Source organism: Schistocerca americana, chromosome 4 (assembly GCF_021461395.2).
Source record: "Schistocerca americana isolate TAMUIC-IGC-003095 chromosome 4, iqSchAmer2.1, whole genome shotgun sequence".
In the NCBI taxonomy this organism is placed as follows: domain Eukaryota; kingdom Metazoa; phylum Arthropoda; class Insecta; order Orthoptera; family Acrididae; genus Schistocerca; species Schistocerca americana.
In genome coordinates this window covers 618,642,050-618,666,379 of record NC_060122.1, presented here as the reverse complement: position 1 = coordinate 618,666,379, position 24,330 = coordinate 618,642,050, and the positions used below count along the sequence as shown (strand labels likewise).

The window sequence follows — 24,330 nt, the reverse complement described above, 5'->3', positions numbered from 1 at the left end:
GGTGATTCCTGAAGCCGAATTGCTCCGGTCTCAGGATGTCATTTGTTATGCAGTGCCTAGTGATGCGTTTGAGAATCACCTTCTCAGCAATCTTACTGAGCGAGCTCAGAAGGCTGATGGGTCGGTAATTTTGTGGGAGGCTGTGGTCTTTCCCCGGCTTCCTGAACATCAGGACCTTGGCCGTCTTCCAAAAGGCGGGGAAGTGTTGGTGTTTTAGTATGGCATTCGTTATGTGTGTTAGGTACTCAGTTGCTTTGTCCGTGAACTCCTGGAGGACACGGTTTTGAATGCCATCATGACCAGGGGCTTTTCTAGCAGCGGAATGCATTATAGCCCAGGAGACTTTGGCTGTGCTAGCATGTCGAATGTCGTCGCGCGATGGTTGGGCTAGAATGCGTGTAACCTCTTGGTCAGTAGCAAGTGTGAACACTGGATCTGATGGTACCAGGTTCGGTGTGAATGACGCTGCGAGTGTGCGGACCATTAGTTCTGCTTTCTCTTCCGCTGAGTATGCAGGTCCGTCAGGCCCTTGAAGCGTTGGGGTGTATATTTTCTCCCTGGTGAAGTGTCGGGCTAGTTGCCACACGCCAAGCTGTGCGGTGTCAAGCCCTTCGAGTTTTTGGTTCCACTGTTGTGTTCTATGTGTTTGTATTTTATCGTGTATGATGCCCTGTAGCCTGTTAATGTGTCGTTTGAAGTACTGACGCCTGGTGCGCTGCCATTGTCTCCTGAGGCGATTCCTCATTGAGATTAGGCCCAAGATTTCCTGGGGCAGGCCCACACTGTGTTGTTGTAAGGTGCGATCAGGTATGGTGCCTGCCATTGCGTCCTGGACGGCGTTAGTGAGGGTTTCTACTGCCTCGTCAATTTGTGCTGCTTCATTAATTTCGTGTATAGGTGGGATGTGGCTATCGAGCGTTTGCTTGAAGAATGTCCAATTCGCACGCCCGTAGTCCAACATCTTGCGTTGTTCCATGTGCTGCAGTGTTTCCTCAATGTATAGTATTACAGATTGGTGGTTTGAGGGAAGATCGTTTTCAACGGCAACGTTGAGTGTCGATGTAATGCCCTTGATGAGGGCCATGTCTATCACGTCTTGCCTGTGTCCCCTCTGATAGGGAATGTGCGTCGGTTCAGTCGGCGCTAGTATAATGTAGTTTCTGTCTAGTGAATGTTCGTACAGTTTTTTGCCGTTGGGATTTCGTATGCGTGAATTCCATTCTGGGTGTTTTGCGTTCAGATCTCCAGCGACTATTACTCGCGGTGAAATGTTGAGTAGTGTGTTGATATCGCGTGTTGAAATGCCTACAGGGTTGTTGTATACCGATATCAGTGTGGTGTAGGCTCCGTTGAACTTGACTTTGAGGCCGTAGCCTCGATTTTTTCCAGTTCAGGGAGCTCTATGTTTGTGTGCTTAATGTCCTTGTGTATGACGATTGCAGTTCCACCTGCCACGGCGTCGTCCGGTCGGTCGGTACGAGAGACGCAGTAGCCAGGAAACTTTAATTGTTTGTGCGGTTTAAGCTTAGTCTCGCTCAGTAGCGCGACAAGGATCCCTTGCGCTCCATGAACGCGGCAAATTCTGCCCTTTTGTTGGGGATCGAGTCTGCACCCCAGAACAGGATCTGTGATAGTGTGTGTGGGTTTGCGTTATGGGCCGGGTGTGGTATATTATTCATGTAAGAGTGTGAAAGAGTGTTGTTATGGCAGTGTGAATGACAGCCTAGTATTGCCCGGGTTCGGCGCTCATGAGCTGGATGATGAGTGTAGTGACGGCCATCAGTACCTTGGTAAGGATTCGAACGGTCGTGTGTCGAGGGAATAGTGTTTCCAGTATTCCCCCAGGTGATGTGTTGGTGTTGGGTGTGGCAGCCTGAGGTGCTGTTGTGGAGTTAGTGGCCGCTTGTGCGGGTATTGGTGTGTTGTTAGGAGTGGCATTTGTGTGTATGTTTTGTGACAGAGGTTGTGGCGCCTGTGTTACTTCTGTGGTGCGGGGGATGGTAGTGTGGGTTACAGTCTCGATGTCTTGTTGACTGTTTTCCTGTGTGTTATTGGTCTGTTGTTGCTGGGTGGCCTGTTGTGGTGATTTCGTGTTCCCCGCCCTGTGTTTACGTGTACGTCTATTCCTCCTCTGGGCTTGGGGTTCTGGGGGTTCTTGTGTGGGTGTGTTTTCATGTATAGCGTGCGTTTCTTCGCAGCACATGAGTTCCGGGAGTGGGGTCGTGTTGTTTGGGGGCATAGGCGTTGGTACCGATGCTTGTTGGTTTTCAGGTGTTGTCTGTGGCTGTTGTGTAGCTGTTGCAGCGGTTATTTCGCGTGTGTGTGAAGGGCGCTGAGGTTCCGCGGCCTGTGCCGTTCCGCCAGGGCGCGCAACCGTGGAAAACGTTACGCCGTTCCTTACTGGGTTCGGCGCTGGCCTTGGGCGTGGGATGTCGTACTGTACCCTGTTCTTGTCTTGCTTACGCTTCAGCGCCTGTTTGTATGCACTGCACTGCCTGAAGTTGGCCGCATGGGGCCCACCGCAGTTGGCACAGCGTCGCTGGTTTGACTGTGTTTATGTGCAGGTGTTGGATCTGTGACTGCCCTCACATCCGCGGCAACGAGTTGCCAGGCCCCAGCGGAGGGCCGAGTGGCCGAACCGCTGGTAGTTGTTACATTGTTGTGGGACGTTGGGTGGTTCGTAATGTTCTACACGTACGTCCATCCGCAGAAACATATGCTAGTAATGATTGAAGCTATTTCATTACGTTAACCATCATTTCTCAAACTCAGCAACAGTACGTAATTGTGTAGAGTAGAGAGGCTGCTACTGGAGAGTTAGAACGTGGTGGGATGCGTTAAGGGAAAGCCTCTCCCTGCTGTCTGCTGCCGCTGTCGCAAGATTCTGTAAACAGATGGGTACTTCGGGAATAAAAGTTGGACACGTTAGTAATGGGTGAAGAGGTGGTATGAAACATTTCACTTGCTCTTAAAAATTAATATTACATTCATGACTATTATTTACAAACATCGTTTCACTAGCAAATATGCCGGCCGAAGTGGCCGTGCGGTTCTAGGCGCTACAGTCTGGAACCGCGTGACCGCTATGGTCGCAGGTTCGAATCCTGTCTCGGACATGGATGTGTGTGATGTCCTTAGGTTAGTTAGGTTTAAGTAGTTCTAAGATCTACGGGACTGATGACCTCAGAAGTTAAGTCCCATAGTGCTCAGAGCCATTTTTTGAACTGCTCCCTTTGTGTAGTGCAACCCTGACTTATCAAGGGGAGTCCTACAGTTACAATACCATAACGCAGATCTAGAAATCTGCAGCCAAGACTGTCAAAGAGTCGACGAAGACATTGGTTGAGACCCTCCACTCTGCTCCATACCAAAGGATCCTGATGAACTCTGTAACAATGCTGCAAATTGGGAGCTCCGCTTGCACCCTGCGTGCGAGGCCAGCAGCCTCCACCACTTCCATCAGCAGCCTGCAAGAACTGAGAATGCCATCAGAGCCCGTGCGACAGACGTCGTTGATGTCGACGTGAACCACAACTTACAGACGACTGCATCCTGCAAGCTCGACAGCCGCGGGCAAGGCTGCCTCCACATCTCGAATGGGGCTCCTGGACAGACATGAAGTGTGCACATTGCCTTTCATTCCAGCCCTGAGCGCTATCTTCCGAAAGGACTCCATAATGCAACTAAAGTTGGAGCTCCAGATGATTAGTAAACCCATCCCCCCCCCCCCCCCCCTGTGTACCAGCTCGGATCCTACTGAAGAAAGGGCCACGTGTCCACTCAGTGGGCGACCAGGCAAGGCCAGACTGTGAGAGCGGATCCACCGCGTCGGGTACACTAGGAGGTGCCCCAGCAGTAGAGCCTGTGGGCAAAAAAGCGACACCTGAGGTGTCCCATGCGGTGCGCCATATTCTCCATCACTGCTACACCCCAAGACAGCAGCCTGAAGACTGCTGACCGTAGCCAAAACTACATTTATCTGTTCGTGAACTACAGCCATTTCCCGCGTCCACCCACGGCACACAAACATCCTGCCCATCCTAGAAAGACTAATTGAAAAAGTAAACTATAAAAGCTGACAGACACCCCGATATGCAAGATGTTACCTTCGTGACGTGTCATCAATGGCCACTGAGATCTTAATGAACTGCCTGGTTGACTGTTCAGGAGAAATGACAACTGAGCTGCAGACTAGTCCTTGACAATCATTCCTTATATTTTCTCAGCAGCGAATCATACGATTCGTCGTTGGTTGTTAACACTTCTGTTTTTGTACTCATCTGCCCCAACATACCGCAATGCTGGCAGTGATTTGTATATTTCGATGCTCTCTAATAATAATGGAATTTCGTCTTGTTTTGAACACATTTTCCGTACAACAGCAGACCTAACCTCCTTGGCCTGCGTAACACGTGAGAGACTGTCAAGGATATTGTCAATACTGCGCACAGGCGGTACAATATTTCCGGGCAGCGCAATATATTTGAAAAGTTTTTGACGTTCTCAAAATCGCTGCACAGCCTGTCAGTCTCACCCTAATAAGTTCAGTACCATTGCGCATCAGGAAATTTTGCGCAAGACTACCTTGATTTCCACTTATAAAACGCGAGATTGAACCTCTTAAGCACAAAAACATGCACGAAATTTAAGCAATATATACTACTAACAAGGAAACCTCCCCATCGCACCCCGCTCAGATTTAGTTATAAGTTGGCACAGTGAACAGGCCTTGAAAAACTGAACACAGATCAATCGAGAAAACAGGAAGAAGTTGTGTGGAACTATGAAAAAAAAAAGCAAAATATACAAACTGAGTAGTCCATGCGCAAGATACGCAACATCAAGGAGAGGGTAAGCTCAGGAGCGCCGTGGTCCTTTGGTTAGCGTGAGCAGCTGCGGAACGAGAGGTACATAGTTCAAGTCTTCACTGAGTAAAAATTTTACTTTCTTTATTTTCGCAAGGCTATGATCTGTCCGTTCGTTCATTGACGTCTCTGTTCACTGTAATAAGTTTAGTGTCTGTGTTTTGCGACCGCACCGCAAAACCGTGCGATTAGTAGAGGAAAGGACGTGCCTCTCCAATGGGAACCGCAATCATTTGATCGCAAGGTCATAAGTCAACCGATTCCTCCACAGGAAAACACGTCTGATATATTCTATACGACACTGGTGACGGCATGTGCGTCACATGACAGGAATATGTTATCGACCCACCTAACTTGTACACTTGGCGAATGGGTAAAAAGATTCTTCTACCTTGCCCGATTTAGGTTTTCTTGTGGATGAGATAATCACTTCCAAAAAAGTGATCGCATCGGACGGACGGACGGACAGATAATAATTGTCTGAAAATAAAAATATTAAACTTTCCACTCGAGGGAAGACCTGAACCAAGGACCTCTCGTTCAGCAGCTGCTCGCGCTAACCACGGCACCACGGCGCTCCTGAGCTCAGATTATCCTTGATGTTGCCTATCTTGCGCATGGACTACTCAGTTTGTATATTTTGCTTCTTTTTTTCATAGTTCCACACAACTTCTTCCCGTTTTCTCGATTGATCTGTGTTCAGTTTTTCAAGGCCTGTTCACTGTGCCAGCTTATAACTAAATCTGAGGGGGGTGCGATGGGGAGGTTCCCTTGTAAGAAGACAGGAAAGGCTAAATATGAATTCCTAAGGGACCAAACCGCTTAGGTCATCGTTCCCTAGACTTACACACTACTTATGCTAAGAAAACACACACACACACACCCATGCCTGAGGGAGGACTCGAACCTCCTGCGGGAGGGGCCGCGCAGTCCGTGACATGACGCCCTAAACCGCGCGGCCACTCCGCGTGGCACATCTCTCTGTGGCTTTTCTTAAACATCGAGCGAGGTGGTTACGCGGTTAGCACACTGGACTCGCATTCGGGAGGATTCGGTTCAAACCCGCGCCTGGCCATCCTGATTTAAGTTTTCCGTGATTTCCCTTAATCGCTTCAGGCAAATGCCAGATGATTGCTTTGATATGGCACGTCTGACTTCCTTCCCCATCCTTATCTAATCCGATGGGTCCGATGACATCGCTGTTTGGTCTCCTCCCGCAAATCAACCATCCAACTATCTGATTTGATCAATTATAAATGGTTTATAAACAAACCATCCAACTATCCTTAAGCACCTCGTAGAGGTCGATAATATTGCGCAAAATTTCCTGATGCGCAATGGTACTGAACTTGTAAGGGTGAGACTGACAGGCTGTGCAGCGATTTTGAGAACGTCAAAAACTTTTCAAATATATTGCGCTGCCCGGAAATATTGTACCGCCTGTGCGCAGTATTGACAATATCCTTGACAGTCTCTCACGTGTTACGCAGGCCAAGGATGTTAGGTCTGCTGTTGTACGGAAAATGTGTTCAAAACAAGACGAAATTCCATTATTATTAGAGAGCATCGAAATATACAATTCACTGCCAGCATTGCGGTATGTTGGGGCAGGTGAGTACAAAAACAAAAGTGTTAACAACCAACGACGAATCGTATGATTCGCTGCTGAGAAAATATAAGGAATGATTGTCAAGGAAGACGTTTTTATAAGCGTTGACTTGGTGGAACACGTCTTTCATTGTATGAGTTTGTTTCTTGGTGATGGTGATATGGTTGTCCGCAGAAATTGTCTGCTGTGAGAACTGTGAGAAGGGTCGGGTGCAGTGGGGGTGGGGGGGGGGGGGGGTGAACAAGTGCCTACGTATGGGGACCAACAATGTGGAGAACCATTCCCAGTAATGTAGCAAATTTTGGATCATCAACACACAAAAAGTTATGACACTCTTTCTCACGTTTTTAATGGGCTTTCTCATAATTTTGATCCATCGTGCCCTCAACTGCTAGTTTAATAATACTCTATTTTAGGAGTCTGTCACAATTTCAACTACGTTAGAATGTCAGCGAAATGAATATTTGTAAACTCGGCTGTGTTTAGACAAAAGAATCACCTTTTAACATGGCAACAAAAGATGTTACCCATTACTCGAAATTCGTCACAGTCCTTCATGAATCCACTTCTCCTCAACTACCTTCTTGGTATGGCTGACAACTCAAGACCAATCCCGTGGTGTAACGATTGCAGTAGGTTTTTTGTTAGCATTTCGACCTCTCTGAGCGTAAATGTCTTGTTTTTGCCACATTACTTTTCAAATATAATGGTTCAAATGGCTCTAAGCACTATGGGACTCAACTGCTGTGGTCATAAGTCCCCTAGAACTTAGAACTACTTAAACCTAACTAACCTAAGGACATCACACACATCCATGCCCGAGGCAGGATTCGAACCTGCGACCGTAGCGGTCGTGCGGTTCCAGACTGAAGCGCCTTTAACCACGCGGCCACTCCGGCCGGCCCATTACTTTTCACCTAGGCCAATATACTCTCAGCCGGATTTAAATGAGCATGATACGGATGAAGCCTGATTAAATTATGTCCTTTAGCGTTAGCCAGTTCGTCGACATGGCAGCGTGGAGTTTTTGGCTTGTAAGGTACTATAAGTTCCCATAACTCCGCCTTACAAAAGCTAGATTCAACGTTATCCAATACAACGTTTATTAGAACCCGAAGCAAAATATCCGATTCCTCCAGCATTGTTGGAGCTTTATCCGTCACAATGGAAGGGTATGGCGTGTTCTCCATTACCACTGTCGAACTCGGAGGAATATTTTGCAGCGGAACATTATCCTTGCAGCCGGTGAATGTGTTCTTGGACGACCACTTTTATTGCGAATCTCGCGTTCAGACGTGCTGCACTGTTATTATTAATGCAAAGCCAACACAAAACATTTGTTCACAATACCTGACTACTGCAAAAAACGTCAACGCCAGAAAATACCACTTTACAATGAGAGCTAAGGAACGAAGGTGCATCTAATGCGTGACGTCACTTGGTACTGTTTATCCACAGCATGGCAACAGGGCGCTTTACCAACCGAATTGCTGGCGGGATGATAGGGAAAGCCGGCTCGCCATTAGTGCTACCTGGGCAATGGCGTCACGTCCCCTCCGGTGATCAGAACGTCAAAAGTCGCAATTAATTTTAAACACGCTATAGTAACGTGTGGAACTTCACTGATCAACCAAAACATTACGACCACCGACCCAATAGCTGATAGGTCTACTTTTGGCGTGGATAACAGCAGTGACACATTGTGGCACGGAACCAATGAGGCCCTGTTAGGTCGCTGGAGGGAGTTAGCACCACAGCTGCACATACAAGTCCCCTAATCCCCGTAAATTCCGCATAGTGGGCGATGAACTCTAACTCCACGTTCAATCACATCCCAGATGTGTTCGATCAGGTTCAGATCTGGCGAGTTGGGGGGACCAGCGCATCAACCGGAACTTGCCACTGTGTTCCTCGAAACACTCTACCACACTCCTTCCCTTGTGACATGGCGCATTATGTTGCTGGAAAATGCCACTACCGTCATGAAGGGGTTACGTGGTCTGCAGCCAGCAAATAATACTCCTTGGCCGTCATGGTGCCTGGAACGACCTCCACTGGACCCATGTATGCCCACGTGAACTTTCCCCAAAGTATAATGGAGCCGCCGCCAGCTTGTCTCCGTACCACAGTACAGGTTTCAAGGATTCACGCCCTCCCACGGCGTCAACGTCCACTGCCGATGGTCACGTGCCCATTTTAGTCGTAGTTGCCGATGTCGTGGTGTTAACAATGGCACATGCATGGGAGGCCCATCGTTTGGAGTGTTTGATGCACTGTTTGTTCAGGTACATTTGTACTCTGCCCAACACTAAAGTGTGATGTCAGTTCCACTTCTTTTGTCAGCATTTCTACCTCACAGAGAGTAAATTTCTTGTTGTTTTTTGACACATTACTTCTCTCGTAGGCCTATGTAATCTTTGTCAGATTTTAATAGTTTGTCCAGTCTACGACGTCCTATATCTGCAATGATGTGTAGCCGCCCAACCCCATGACTGTTGGACGTGGTTTCACCTTGGTTTCGCCACATTTTGAACACACTCACCACAGCACTCCTCGAACACCCGACAAGTCGTGCAGTTTCCGAAATGCTCTTGCCGAGCCTCCGGGCCATCACAATCTGTCCTCGGTCAAACTCGGATTGATCGCGCGTCTTCCCCCATTCTACACACGGACAGCACGCTCACTGATACTACATGTACCGTGCGTGTGTCTGACTAGCAGACATTCCTCGCCAGGTTCAAATGGTTCAAATGGCTCTGAGCAGTATGGGACTTAACATCTCAGGTCATCAGTCCCCTAGAACTTAGAACTACTTAAACCTAACTAACCTAAGGACATCACACACATCCATGCCCGAGGCAGGATTCGAAACTGCGTCCGTAGCGGTCGCGCGGTTCCAGACTGAAGCGCCTAGAACCGCTCGGCCTCCTCGCCAGGTGACGCTGCTATCGAATGGACGGGCATAAATCGATCGTAGATCGGTGGTCATGATGTTCTGGCTGATCATGTACGTTTAGGTGTTTTACCAAAAAACGTTGAAATTTACTTTCTTTAAAAAGCAGAGAGTTCCGGAAAAGATTGAAATTTGACGTAAACAACATTTCTGGAAGTTTCGAGGATTTTTGAGAATTTTGTGACTTTCGTCCAATGAGCTAAAAAGTTCCGCGTGGCATGTTGTGCTGTCATAACTCCGACAGCTGAATGTTGGTGAACTGGGTAGTATTGAGAATTATTACTATTTATTGGCTATTAAAAGTTGCAGTTCCTTAGATACTAGGTCACGAGTTTTATACTTGGGCTGCCTACAGCTGAAAAAATCAGGTATATGCATGTATGCCAATTATGAACAAAATGTGTTTTTCTGTTAGCTGTGTTATGGCGGACTTGGCAGCAGCGTGTATGTTATTAAAAGAATAGTATAGGACAGACAGCTTATACGAATTTATTTAGAAGCCACAGACAGACCTATTATAGGGAACCTGCTTTGTAGCGGGAGACGGAACACTTTATGAACATTGTGTGGTGTCACCACCAGACACCACACTTGCTAGGTGGTAGCCTTTAAATCGGCCGCGGTCCATTAGTATACGCCGGACCCGCGCGTCGCCACTGTCAGTGATTGCAGACCGAGCGCCACCACACGGCAGGTCTAGAGAGACGTACTAGCACTCGCCCCAGTTGTACAGCCGACTTTGCTAGCGACGCTACACTGACAAATACGCTCTCATTTGCCGAGACGATAGTTAGCTTAGCCTTCAGCTACGTCATTTGCTACGACCTAGCAAGGCGCCATAGCATTTGATATTGAGATTATAACATGCACCGTCAAGAGCGATGTATACCAATTGTGGATTAAAGTTAAGTATTATATCAACTACGTACTTTATTTGCTACTATTAATTCCCTTAACTGTTCCAGACCTCACGCCAGTCAGCGTGTAATTAAACGCGTGCATTTCGGCCTCCTCTAGCACACAATGTTGGCTCTTATGCCAACACATCATATTGCTGACATGTATATTGCAGCCTGTCTTTTAAAACCGCTTTTTCAGGTTGAACCACATAGCGCAATATTACTAACGTTCTCCCTAGACTGCTCAATAACATTGTGCAATACTTTTGTGGTTCGGAACGTTGGACGAAAAAGACGCTGTTGTTGTGATAATTGATGTACTTCGTTGCAGGCAGAAAAAAAAGGATAGACGAAAAATTAGTCCAAGGAACGTCAAAGATCACACACGAAAACTGTTGAGACAATTCTTCACTTACATTACTGCAAAACTCATTGGAATTCTCGTTTCATCAACTACTGACGATCCTTAAATATTACATTTAAAAAAACTGTAGTTGCTCGAATGTCACGGTAGATATGGAAGTTTCGCATATTACTCAGTGGCAAAATACTCTCCTCTTTGCGTGCTATCATTTCCAAACTCTTATTTTGTTATCGCAGACCGCTTATGAGATGTTTAGTGGAGATATCAATATTTCAATTTGGTTTAATCACTGCGCATACGTTTGTTAAGGAGCCCTTTACATACCTTCCATTTTCTCGACACTGGAGACAGATAGCGATATCCTTCCACATTTAAAGAATAATTCAATATGTTATCTAAATTTCGTGTGCAGCAACGTATGACCTAACACGCACCAAACGCAAACTCTTAGCGACCCCTATTTTTCATTACAAACTTGAACAATTTCTTTCAGTAGTTTACTAACATCGAAATCTCCCTTACCGAAATGACAAGCAATTCACCATGAAGCTGATGAATAAAGCTATAAAAGTGGGCGAGAATCAAATTCCGTTCCTTCAAAATCCGTTGAGAATGATTGCAGATCGACTGGATTGCTATTCATGCAGTCATGTGAGCTTGATAAGTTCTGTAACTTGGCTTTATTGTCACTTCCTAATACGTTCAGCACACGCTGGCGACTGTGCTTCTCTCCACTTGCTCCGTACTGAACTGTCAACAGTCACAACTAATTTGAAACTCACTATAGAACTGAATTATGGCTCCTCAAGACAAGGGCATGCAACTCTCTCTCCCCTCCATAATGATTGAATGTTGTCTGTTCTGATTGATGGGAACATACTCTGGCCAATAAGCTTTTCACAGATATTTAGGTAATTTCCATACTTGATCAATCTTCAATTCCGAATTTACTTTAAACAGTTTCTAAACTCTGTATTTCCCAAAAAGCAAATTAACTCTAAATAATCTCATTTTTACATGCCTTAAGTGCAGAAGTAAAGATCTTACTCCTAGGATCCTTAAATTAGCTACATTCGTTTACGCATAACAGCAATGAATCTGACTTACTGCTCAGTTACACTACATGATTCACATGCTCATTCATCATTAATTATTAACAGATTTCAAGGTTAATAGATCACATACACGTTTCATTCACTCCCACATTCAATCTGACAGCATAACAAACGAAAATAATAATGTAAAGTTACTGAAAAGAATAATTACTCTTTGAATGATACATTAGGTAATTTTTATTGTTATAAACAGGACACTGTTTAATAAACTATTTAGTGATGAAGTGTTTAATTTAAACTCTACTCTGATACACTTACAAAAACATATTAAAGCTCACTGTCGGCTGCTGCAGGAAACGAATTCCCGCACTTACTCCACATTATCAGTGAGCTATGCCATTTTGTGTTGGCTCCTCTAGCAGCTTGCTATAATACTGTGCTACAGGGATTTCAATGCGTACCATGACTGCAGGCATGTACCTAAAATTAATTAAGTCACTATATTTTTTCGAAGTGATAGTTGTTGTTGTTGTTGTGGTCTTCAGTCCAGAGACTGGTTTGATGCAGCTCTCCATGCTGCTCTGACCTGTGCAACCTTCTTCATCTCCAAGTACCAACTGCAACCTACATCCTCCTGAATCTGCTTAGTGTATTCATCTCTTGGTCTCCCTCTACGATTTTTGCCCTCCAAGTTGCCCTCCAATACTAAATTGGTGATCCCTTGATGCCTCAGAACATGTCCTATCAACCGATCCCTTCTTGTAGTCACGTTGTGCCACAAATTTCTCTTCTGCCCAATTCTACGAGTATTCAGCACCTCCTCCTTAGTTACGTGATCTACCCAACTAATCTTCAGCATTCTTCTGTAACACCACATTTCGAAAGTTTCTATTCTCTTCAAACTATTTATCGTCCATGTTTCACATCGATACATGGCTACACTCCATACAAATACTTCCAGAAAACACTTCCTGACACTTAAATCTACACTCTATGTTAACAAATTTCTCTTCTTCAGAAACGCTTTCCTTGCCATTGCCAGTCTACATTTTATATCCTCTCTACTTCGACCATCATCAGTTATTTTGCTTCCCAAATAGCAAAACTCATTTACTACCTAAAGCGTCTCATTTCCTAATCTAATTCCCATAGCATCAACTTATTTAATTCGACTACATTCCAAATCCTCGTTTGGCTTTTGTTGATGTTCATCTTATAATCTCCTTTCAAGACACTGTCCATTCCGTTTAACTGCTCTTACCGGTCCTTTGTTGTCTCTGACAGAATTAAAATGCCATCGAGAAACCTCACAGTTTTTATTTTCTCTCCATGGATTTTAATTCCTATTCCAAATTTTTTTTTCCTTTACTGCTGCTTCAATATACAGATTGAATAACATTGGGGATAGGCTACAACCCTGTCTCACCCCCTTCACAACCACTGCTTCTCTTTCATGCCCCTCATTTCGTATAACTGTCATCTGGTTTCTGTACAAGTTGTAAATAGCCTTTCGCTCCCTGTCTTTCGCCACTGCCACCTTCAGAATTTCAAAGAGAGTATTCCGGAAAACATTGTCAAAAGCTTTCTCTAAGTCTACAAATGCTAGGAACGTAGGTTTGCCTTTCCTTAATCTATCTTCTAAGATAAGTCATAGGGTCAATATTGCCTCACGTGTTCCAGCATTTCTGCGGAATCCAAACTGATCTTCCCTGATGTCGGCTTCTACTAGTTTTTCCATTCGTCTGTAAAGAATTCGTATTAGTATTTTGCAGACGTGACTTATGAAACTGATAGTCCGGTAATTTTCACACCTGTCAGCACCTGATTTCTTTGGGATTGGAATCATTATATTCTTCTTGAAGTCTGTATCCAGACTGTTGCACCTGCAACTACTGAAAAAGCTGCTGCCCCCCTTTAGGAACTACACGTTTGTCTGGCTTCTCAACAGATACTCCTCCATTGTGGTTGCACCTGCAGTACGGCTATCTGTATCGCTGAGGCATACAAGCCTCTCCACGAACGGCAGGGTCCATGGTTCATGGGGGGGGGGGGGGGGGGTGAGTGATAATTAAAACTTTAAAATCTCCCATTGTATTTTATCCACCGAAACGTTTCAATGTTTTCGGTGTGAATGTCAATAAAATTCCATTAATAATATTCATAACTATATCGAAATGGACCCTAGTATCAGAGCATAAATATTATGACAGTCATTACAACCATGTTTGGTTCAGCATTATTGTAGGCATTCAATTAATTTTTCTTTATCTCACTTATAAGAGCACAAGAATTTAACTACAAACAAATTCTATATCTTTGCATGAGCCAGTCCTAGAATGTGTGGGTACAAAAGCATAGGAAATAAAATTATCCGCATGACTTATACGTTATTGTTATCATAGTTATTTATCTCATTTCATGTTATTGTATTAATTCATGTATTAGTAAATGAGAGTATTAGTGACTTTTTAAAATTCTTTTCTTCATTTTCTTTTTATTGGTTTTTAAATATATGTCTAAGAATAATTATTTGTTGTCATGTATGTTAGAAAAATATCTAGTGGCAGGAAGTGTGGTTTCTGTCAGTTAAATTTCCTGTCTGGAGTTTTGTAATTTGTTTTCTTTGTGCAAACAAAATATCATATTTTTAATTTTTTTATATTTCATGTGTGATACATAACATGGTCACTATGTGAAGCAAAATTGTAACTCGAAATTATAGAATGATTGACTGCATGATGGTTGAGTATCTTGTTAAATACAATTTGGGGCACATGAAGATTGATTCCAGATTGAGGGAGCAGAATGGAATATAACAGCAAAACATTTCACGATGCATTTCAAATGGCATCCCACACAGGCTATCAACTTAACTGAACATGAAATAACAGTTTCTTGGGAATTTAGTTTTGCCATTTACATTGTTGAGGGGATAGTGACGTCATTTTCTTACATGGGAATCAGTCATGTTCTAGTAGCGAATTTTATGCTTTTGTTTCTTTTCAGGCTTTATTTTAATGTTTATTTCGTTTTCATGGTGCATTGCAAAGGCTTCATGACGACGTGTGTATTTTTCTTATGTGTGTCCTTCCACAAAATGTCCATATGTGTGAAAGTTTTAAATGATTTAGCTTTTACAGTACTTGGTCGTAGAAATTCTTGCACTATGCTTAAATAGGAACATAAATTGATGAATCCATCTTCATTCAATAATTTTTTTAATATATTGTCAACTGGTCATTCTCAGAACGAATATTTCCTGATCAGCTTCAATTAATTAAAGTATATCTACACACAAAGAGGGAAAGGATGATGATCCTAACAATTACAGACCATTATCCATAGTATCAGGCTTCTCCAAAATATACGAAATGCTCATGCTCAAAAATCTAACTGCTTACCAGGAAAAGTACAGGGTGGGAGCAAATTAAAGTGCCCCAGTGAACAGAGTTCCAGGGTACAAAGAAATGTAGGAGAATAAAGGAAGTACAGTACTAACATGGCCATAGTAGATGTTGAAAGTGACCATCATTCATCTCTTGGCACTTTTGGGTCATGGTCAGCAAATTGCTGAAGTCGGATTGAAGCTAGACTGCGGGCATTGCTGCAGTCTCATCCAAAATGTTCTGCTGCAGTTCTTGAAGACTATGAGGGTTGTTAGACTTGAGGGCTCCCCCAACAAGGTAACTGCACACAGACAGATCAGGCGTCATGGGTGGCCAGGGAGGCCGCAAGCAGACTGACCTCTGCTAACAACTGTGTCAGTCGTGAAGATGGTGTTCAAAGGTTTGGCCGGCTGTATGGGCAGTTGTCTCATCCTATTGATAGTAACTGTAGGACTTTTCCTCCTCCGTTAATGCAGCCACAAATGGTTTCAAAATGTTGGCAGTGCAATGTGCCGAAGTCATCATCTTATGAACGTGCAGACACTGCACACCAAACCCCAACCCTCTAATCATGCAGTGGTGTTTTGTGGGAGTTAAGCGGATTCTCTGCTGCCCAGATCCTGTAATTCTGTGAGTTGACATAACTACTCAGGTGAAACCAGGCTCCATCAGACATAAAGAACAGATGGAGGAGCATCTGCTGGTTTTAATGCATGGACAACAGACACTCGGTAGGGATGCAATGCAAGTACAGGTGAAATGTTTGTGTGATATGCCAGTCCCTTGTGACAGGCGTCGGATTGATTTGATAGGACTCTAAAGTATTTTCTTGTGAACTGCAGCCACATTTTGTGGTGTGCAGGCATGTTTCGGAATGTTCTTTGATTTGTTCAAAACAGATCCTGTCTGATCCCTTTTTTAGACTAAGCATTGCATAGCACTCTTTGCTGGCACGTTGACACCAATAAACTTATCAGCAAACAACGGACCAAACCGTTTCCAAGACTTTGTTGTCAAGTAACTTCCCACAATTAACACCCACCGCTCCACTGTGAGTACGATCCACATGGCACTGCTCCACTCACACTGACGCAGCTTGCACTATGATCTAAATCAGTGTGGTTCAAGTGACAGACATACCTGTGGTGTGCACATTACAGGGTGTGCTTAATGCATACTTTCACATCCAATCGTATCCACACCTCCGGGCCACTTTTATTTTCCCCACCCTGTATATTATAGTAATTCCAACACAGCATGGATACCAGAAAGGGAAATAATTGGGAATTCAATTGAATCATTAACAGAATTTATTGCACAGGCCTTGGAGAACAGGATGGTACTGTCTGGAATTTTTCTTGGCTTAGCCAAGACGTTTGACGCAATTAATCACGCAGTCCAAGGAAAGAATCCAGAGAATTCTGGTATTTGTGGACAAGCAGCCAACTGGATAACATCTTATCTCAGTTACAAGAGATAATATGTAACCATTAACAGAGTATACAGATAGGAAGTTAGGAGTATTAAGTACGGTGTTCTTCAAGGATTTGTAATGTTACCTATGCTCTTCAGTTTATTTGTAAATCATGTACAAGCATACGAAAATAAAAATGATACTGTATGCAGTTCATGTAACTATACTAAATCTTTCCAATGATTTTGAAGCGCTTGAGGAAAATCCTTTCATATCAGTCAATAATAAAGCACAATGGCTCATGGAAAATTAATTATTAATCAGTAAAAACTACGTACATGGCTTTCAAAGCGCGACAAAAAGAACACTACACACAAGGTTTTCTGGGTGAAAAAGAACTGGAAGAGGTAATATCAGTTAAGTTTTGCGTAATAATGATAGCCAGTGAGCTAAATTGGTAGAGGTAGATAAATACTGTTTCCAATTAGCTAAACTCAGTGATATTTGTAATGAAACAACTTGCTCATTGTGCACATCAAGACGTGTCATGGACTTTTTGAACCATCCATGGAATATGAAATTACAGTTAGGGGGAACATAACCATCACAGGAATGGACAGAATATTCGAACTACAGGAAAGACAACCATTTGAATTATGTTGAAATAGAAGCAAAAAGAATCTTATAGAAACTGTTTCAAAGATCTTAATATTCTGACATTTCCATCACTATATATATTCAAGACCAATGTGAGAACATTACAAGATCCTAGAAACTGGAGACTAATGAGGCTGTTCATCCCCATACAAAGAATGGAAAACAATTTCGGTGCATTTCACATAGACTTCAAATTTTCGAAAAAGGACCTAAATGTTCCGGTAGAAAGTAAATCCAAACACTGCCAAGATACTTACGAAATCTCAAAACGTATGTTCCCAGAAATCCTAAAGAAGATTTTAACAGAAGAAGAGTTCTGTAGTGTGGCTGAATACTTGAACAGACTGTGTAGAAAAGTTCGTGACGTCAGTGATAAATTTTATATACCACAGTAAGAGAAAACAGAATTAGAAATTATATTAGAAAGTAAACTACATTTAAAACGACTCATTTACAATAAAAGATTTATGTCACAAAATCGTATTTTTAAACTCGTGTATGTATTGTAAATGACTGAGCATGATGTAGCATTATGTAAATACTATGCAAGCTATTATATGTATTTACTGTGTAGTCTAGATTATAAGCATAATGACGTTTCCTGTGTTACAAGCACGTAGCTGTACAAAAGGTAGTTTACGGGACCAATAAAAACCACAAACACAAGCACTACGATATGACAGTGCCGTCGCCTTCCATTCTGTTGCCCTCCAGTGTTCGACATCTAACGCTCACAGTGGAAACCAGTGTAACGGAACGGAATTGAAGGCGACTGCACCATCGTATCGCGGTACTTTCACACTAGACAAAACGTCAGCACAATGTCATTTCATATACCCCAGAACGAAACGGTAAAAGTGAGGTTATGAAATATCATTTGCTATGCAACTAGTTGGAATGTTGTATCAGAATTAAGGAACTAGCAAAGATGAAATATATCAAAACAAAATTCACAATGGGTGTTCTTTACAAAGTTTATGTGGTTAGCTGCTGGGAACTGAAAGAGTAGGAAAAGTGTTGCGCAAAAAATTCAAAAATATGCGCAACTCAGTATTGAGAAGACAACAAACAAAACATTTTTGCTCTATCTTTAATGTTTTTTTAATAGTTCAAATTAATGTCAAAACCAACTGCATTTAATTTTAGTCATCATAATCAATGTTTTTAGAAAGCCTGCAAATGTGTTACTCTACTGATTATTTAAATAATAAAACTCTGTGCCAGTTGCGTTTCCTCATGCATAGTCCGATGTGTTTCAGGTATTTATTCTCTTGGAAATATTTACACTGATACTTTTTTATGATGTTTGCATGTGAGTTGTTCTGGCTCTCTTCCCTTGCAGTCGTCAAAATGCTTTCACTGAAAATATAAATCTTGTGATTTTTAAAAACTAGTGTTAGAAAATGGTATTTTTTGACTAACTAAAATAAAAGATAAAGCATAATTGATAATTTAAGTAGTCACTAGTGTTAGTAATAGAAGTTATAAGTGGCAACTTGATGTGAATAATGTATTTCACGAAGAATGGAACTCCTCTGCCTACATCTACGTCTGTATCTGCATACATACTCCGCAAATCACAGTGTGTTATTATGGCGGCGGGTGCCTTGTAGCACGACTACTCATTTGCTTTCCTATTCCACTAGCAATCTGAGCAAGGGAAAGATGACTGTCTATATGCCTCTGTGCGTGTCCCAATTTCCTATCCTCATGGTCTCTAACGCGAAATTTGCGTTGGAAGATTACCAGTTCTCTAACTTTTCTCAGAAGCGTTTCGTGAGAAGAACCCCGTCTCCACTCCAAGAATTCACATTTGGGTTCATGAATCATCCCCGTAATATTTGCGTGTTAATCCAGTAACTGTTCGAGCAACTCGCTTCAGAAATGCTTCTATGCCTTTAATCCTACGTGGAGGGGATCCCAAGGATTCGAGGAATGCTCAAACTCTTCGTATCATATTTTGATTTCACATAAACAACCAGTGTGAGCGATGATTTTCGTGTGTATGAATTTCTGCATAACGAAGGAGTTACAGTAGCTGTAAGTGGATGGACAAAAATACTATCTTCTAACATTAGTGTTCAAAAATTACAAGATTTACGCAGGTATCTTCCGACTGCAATAAAACCTTAAGAAGACGACTACAGGGCAAGGGAGGCAGAACAACACACACACAAAGATCACAAAAAATACCAATGCAATTGCACTTATTAATGGGAATAAATTGTTGAATGCTATGCATGAAAAAAACGTAACTGGTGCAGCGTGTTATTATTTAAATAATTAAAAACCAACTGTATTTTCCTCTTTCAACAACGCTGATTTTCTCACCCTTAACAAGATCAATTTAAGATCTTATTTCATCTAACGGTAGGCCATTTCTCTGTCCCAAGTACACTCCTGGAAATTGAAATAAGAACACCGTCAATTCATTGTCCCAGGAAGGGGAAACTTTATTGACACATTCCTGGGGTCAGATACATCACATGATCACACTGACAGAACCACAGGCACGTAGACACAGGCAACAGAGCATGCACAATGTCGGCACTAGTACAGTGTATATCCACCTTTCGCAGCAATGCAGGCTGCTATTCTCCCATGGAGACGATCGTAGAGATGCTGGATGTAGTCCTGTGGAACGGCTTGCCATGCCATTTCCACCTGGCGCCTCTGTTGGGCCAGCGTTCGTGCTGGACGTGCAGACCGCGTGAGACGACGGTTCATCCAGTCCCAAACATGCTCAATGGGGGACAGATCCGGAGATCTTGCTGGCCAGGGTAGTTGACTTACACCTTCTAGAGCACGTTGGGTGGCACGGGATACATGCGGACGTGCATTGTCCTGTTGGAACAGCAAGTTCCCTTGCCGGTCTAGGAATGGTAGAACGATGGGTTCGATGACGGTTTGGATGTACCGTGCACTATTCAGTGTCCCCTCGACGATCACCAGTGGTGTACGGCCAGTGTAGGAGATCGCTCCCCACACCATGATGCCGGGTGTTGGCCCTGTGTGCCTCGGTCGTATGTAGTCCTGATTGTGGCGCTCACCTGCACGGCGCCAAACACGCATACGACCATCATTGGCACCAAGGCAGAAGCGACTCTCATCGCTGAAGACGACACGTCTCCATTCGTCCCTCCATTCACGCCTGTCGCGACACCACTGGAGGCGGGCTGCACGATGTTGGGGCGTGAGCGGAAGACGGCCTAACGGTGTGCGGGACCGTAGCCCAGCTTCATGGAGACGGTTGCGAATGGTCCTCGCCGATACCCCAGGAGCAACAGTGTCCCTAATTTGCTGGGAAGTGGCGGTGCCGTCCCCTACGGCACTGCGTAGGATCCTACGGTCTTGGCGTGCATCCGTGCGTCGCTGCGGTCCGGTCCCAGGTCGACGGGCACGTGCACCTTCCGCCGACCACTGGCGACAACATCGATGTACTGTGGAGACCTCACGCCCCACGTGTTGAGCAATTCGGCGGTACGTCCACCCGGCCTCCCGCATGCCCACTATACGCCCTCGCTCAAAGTCCGTCAACTGCACATACGGTTCACGTCCACGCTGTCGCAGCATGCTACCAGTGTTAAAGACTGCGATGGAGCTCCGTATGCCACGGCAAACTGGCTGACACTGACGGCGGCGGTGCACAAATGCTGCGCAGCTAGCGCCATTCGACGGCCAACACCGCGGTTCCTGGTGTGTCCGCTGTGCCGTGCGTGTGATCATTGCTTGTACAGCCCTCTCGCAGTGTCCGGAGCAAGTATGGTGGGTCTGACACACCGGTGTCAATGTGTTCTTTTTTCCATTTCCAGGAGTGTATTATAAATCGTAAAACATTCTTCTCATTACAAATGCATGGCCAATTTTGTGCAAAACATCTCGTAAGAATAATAACGAAGAGTCATGGAAGCATTGCAGTGTGTCATGAAAATGAAGCCAGCAGTGAGAAGAAGACTAACTTAAAATCCACCACAGTAACATGAGCGAGACTACGTTAACTTCCGATGTTAGAAGACGATGCCATTGGCCGCCCCCTAGCGTCAACTACGGAATCTTCTCCCCGAGGAAACTGCAAACTTGACGTTGACGTCCATTCTATTCTGTATTTCATTCCGTAGGCGACCTGTGTGAACGACCTTATCTGAAATGCATTGTGGAGTAGTAGATGTCAAGTTTGAATCGATCTACACAATTCCCACCTAAATGGTGTCTTAAGCCGGGTTCACACATGCAACTAACATGACGCCACATCTTGTGGCTTTCTGCGGTTGCACCGTGAGTTACCGTTCACACAGGACGCCGCAAATTCTACATAGTTGTACAGCTTTCAGCATGGCATCAACTGCAATCGTATGAGTGAGTATTAATATTATAGTGCAGGTTATGGTACTGTAACTGTGACAAGAGTTAAATACAAGGAAGATGAGACCCAAATGTTACATCTGAAAATAGATTTTGCGCAAGAATAACTCAGGTGTCACAAAACACACTTTACAACAGAAATAACACTCACGGATGAAAATGCTATCGCAAAGTAACCAACAGCTGGCATATAAATATCATCTGCAGACGCGCCATTCTTCAGAGATTTTAGAATATTGTGGTATTCATTGATGTAGGCATTTCGAATAATTAATTTTTAGTTTAACAGCTGTCACATCACACTCGGGGACTATTTTCCCGCGAGTAATCCACAACTTACACAGTGCTTGGTCTCACAATAAAGGTTACACAACTCTTTTTCTGGTTACATGTTAACTTTACTTACGAGGGTGAGTGAAATGAAAACCTTAAATATTTTTTAAAATATTATTTATTTCCTTTGGAAAAAAATTCTTTTGGTAGTCTGCGCAACCACTCATGCACTACGTGGCGTACCTCTCCATCAGAACGGAACCTCTTTCCTCACATTGCGTCTTTGAGTGGTCCCAACATATGGAAATCACTTGGGGCAAGGTCTAGTTTGCTCGCTCTCTTTGTTTCGTGTTGGTGGAAGTGAATCCAGGTTTCGTCCCCCGTAACGATTCTTGCGAGCAAGCCATCACCTTCTCGTTCAAAGCGCCGAAGAAGTTCTCCAAAGCATCAGTACGTCGTTCTCTCATTTAAGAAGTCAGCTGCCGTGGCACCCATCTTGCAGACACTTTGTGGAAGTGGAGCACATCATGCACAATGTGGTGTGCTGACCCATGACTAATCTGTAAACATGCTGCAATATCATTCAGTGTCACTCGGCGGTTTTCCTTCACTATGGCTTCAACTGCGGCAATGTTATGTGGTCACAACTCGTTGTGCCTGACCTGGATGAGGGGCATCTTCCACTGAAGTCACACCATTTGCGAAGTTCCTACTCCATTCGTAGAGTTGCTGCTGTGACAAACGTGCATCACGATCCTCAACCTTCATTCGTTAATGAATTTCAATAGGTTTCCCACCTTCACTACGCAAAAACCGAATAACAGAACGCTGTTCTTCCCTGGAGCAAGTAGCAAGTGGGATGGCCATCTTTATACTGATACTGCAACGGTATGTGTGCTTCTGCACTATGCTGCCACCCACAGGCATTCTGCATGCTGTTTGTAGCACGCTTACCAACTTACAGGATAACGGCGCAAAATTTCGATTTCTTATTACAAATTTAAGGTTTTCATTTGACTCACTCTCGTATTTATTCATAAAAAAAAACTTTCAAGATTATGGGATAGGTCAACATCATTGGTTTGCAAATATTGCACACACACACACACACACACACACACACACACACACACACACACACGCACACTACTACAGAAAATTAAACATAGGCTGTTGTTCTTGTAGTTTCACAAGCTGCGAAAGTGTACCAGGAGACCAGATTTTTGATTTTTTTTCAGTAATAAAATGAAAACACACTGAAATCGAATGGAGTACAGCAGTAATTATACCTGTGTTAACTGCGACAGAATACTCGTGTTTCGAAATACAGCCACCAGGGGTCATTGGTAGAAAGATGGTGGCAAAGTACAACCAGGTTGAACTTTTTGTGGCATGAGAAAGTTGCGTCTCTTAATTTGCGCCACAGAAGTGGGTTCACACAGGCAGCTGCATAATGCCACTAGCTGTGGCGAGACTTTCGTTGTGTGTGTGAACTCAGCTTGATTTGTGTGACGAGTGAGTGGCTGATGATGACGTCACGTTTGCAGACACGAGCGGCAACCTGACGGTGATCGCCGAGAGCGAGTGGTCGTCGCAGGACATCCGAGACCGGCGCGTCGGCCTGTCGCTGCCCGTGCGGTACGTGATCGTGAGCCACACGTTCTCGGAGGAGTGCGCCGTCTACGACGAGTGCGTGCAGCTGTTGCGCGACCTGCAGCGGCTGCACGTGTCGGCGCGCGGCTACTACGACATCGCGTACAACTTCGTGGTGGGCGGCGACGGCTACGTGTACGAGGGCCGCGGCTGGAACTACACGGCCGAGCGGCGGCCGCCCTTCACCGACAACAGCGTCACGCTGAGCCTGGCCGGCCGCTTCACGCAGGGCCTGCGGCCGCCCTCTGACCTGCAGATGGCGGCGCTGCGCGCGCTGATCCAGGAGGGCGTGCGCCGGGGCGCCGTCAGCGAAGAGTACCGCCTGTTCGCGCTCTGCCAGGTCGAGTACAACCAGAGCCCCGGCAGCCTCGCCTACCGGCTGGTCAAGAAGCTGCCACACTGGTCGCTCTACAGCGGCGCCGCCCACGCCGGCAACTGCACCAGCTAGCGTCAGAAATATACCAGCCGGAAGTGCCATTGGTTATAACATGGGCAATATCTGTCTCTTCGTAATCTTTGTGTATGCTAGGAAATAGCCGGCCGCGGTGGTCTCGCGGTTCTAGGCGCGCAGTCCGGAACCGTGCGACTGCTGCGGTCGCAGGTTCGAATCCTGCCTCGGGCATGGATGTGTGTGATGTCCTTAGGTTAGTTAGGTTTAAGTAGTTCTAAGTTCTAGGGGACTTATGACCACAGCAGTTGAGTCCCATAGTGCTCAGAGCCATTTTTGCTAGGAAATAAACAAGCGATTATTTATGCCAAGGAAGAATACGATCGCAGAAATTTAAGCTGTCCTCTTAGGTTCCTGCCTAACCACACACTCAAAAATCACCAAATATTAGG

General features: G+C 44.4%; 1 protein-coding gene across 1 annotated transcript in view; it reads left to right on the top strand.

Annotated features, from left to right (window-relative positions):
- Nucleotides 1-24,113, top strand: part of LOC124613658 (peptidoglycan-recognition protein SA-like) — a 201,315-nt gene extending 177,202 nt beyond the window's left edge. The window contains exon 3 of the mRNA XM_047142374.1: nucleotides 23,385-24,113. Coding sequence (XP_046998330.1) covers nucleotides 23,385-23,938 — 554 coding nt within the window. The 3' untranslated portion in view covers nucleotides 23,939-24,113. The remainder of the gene's footprint in view (nucleotides 1-23,384) is intronic.
- The last annotated feature ends 217 nt before the right edge of the window (nucleotides 24,114-24,330 follow it).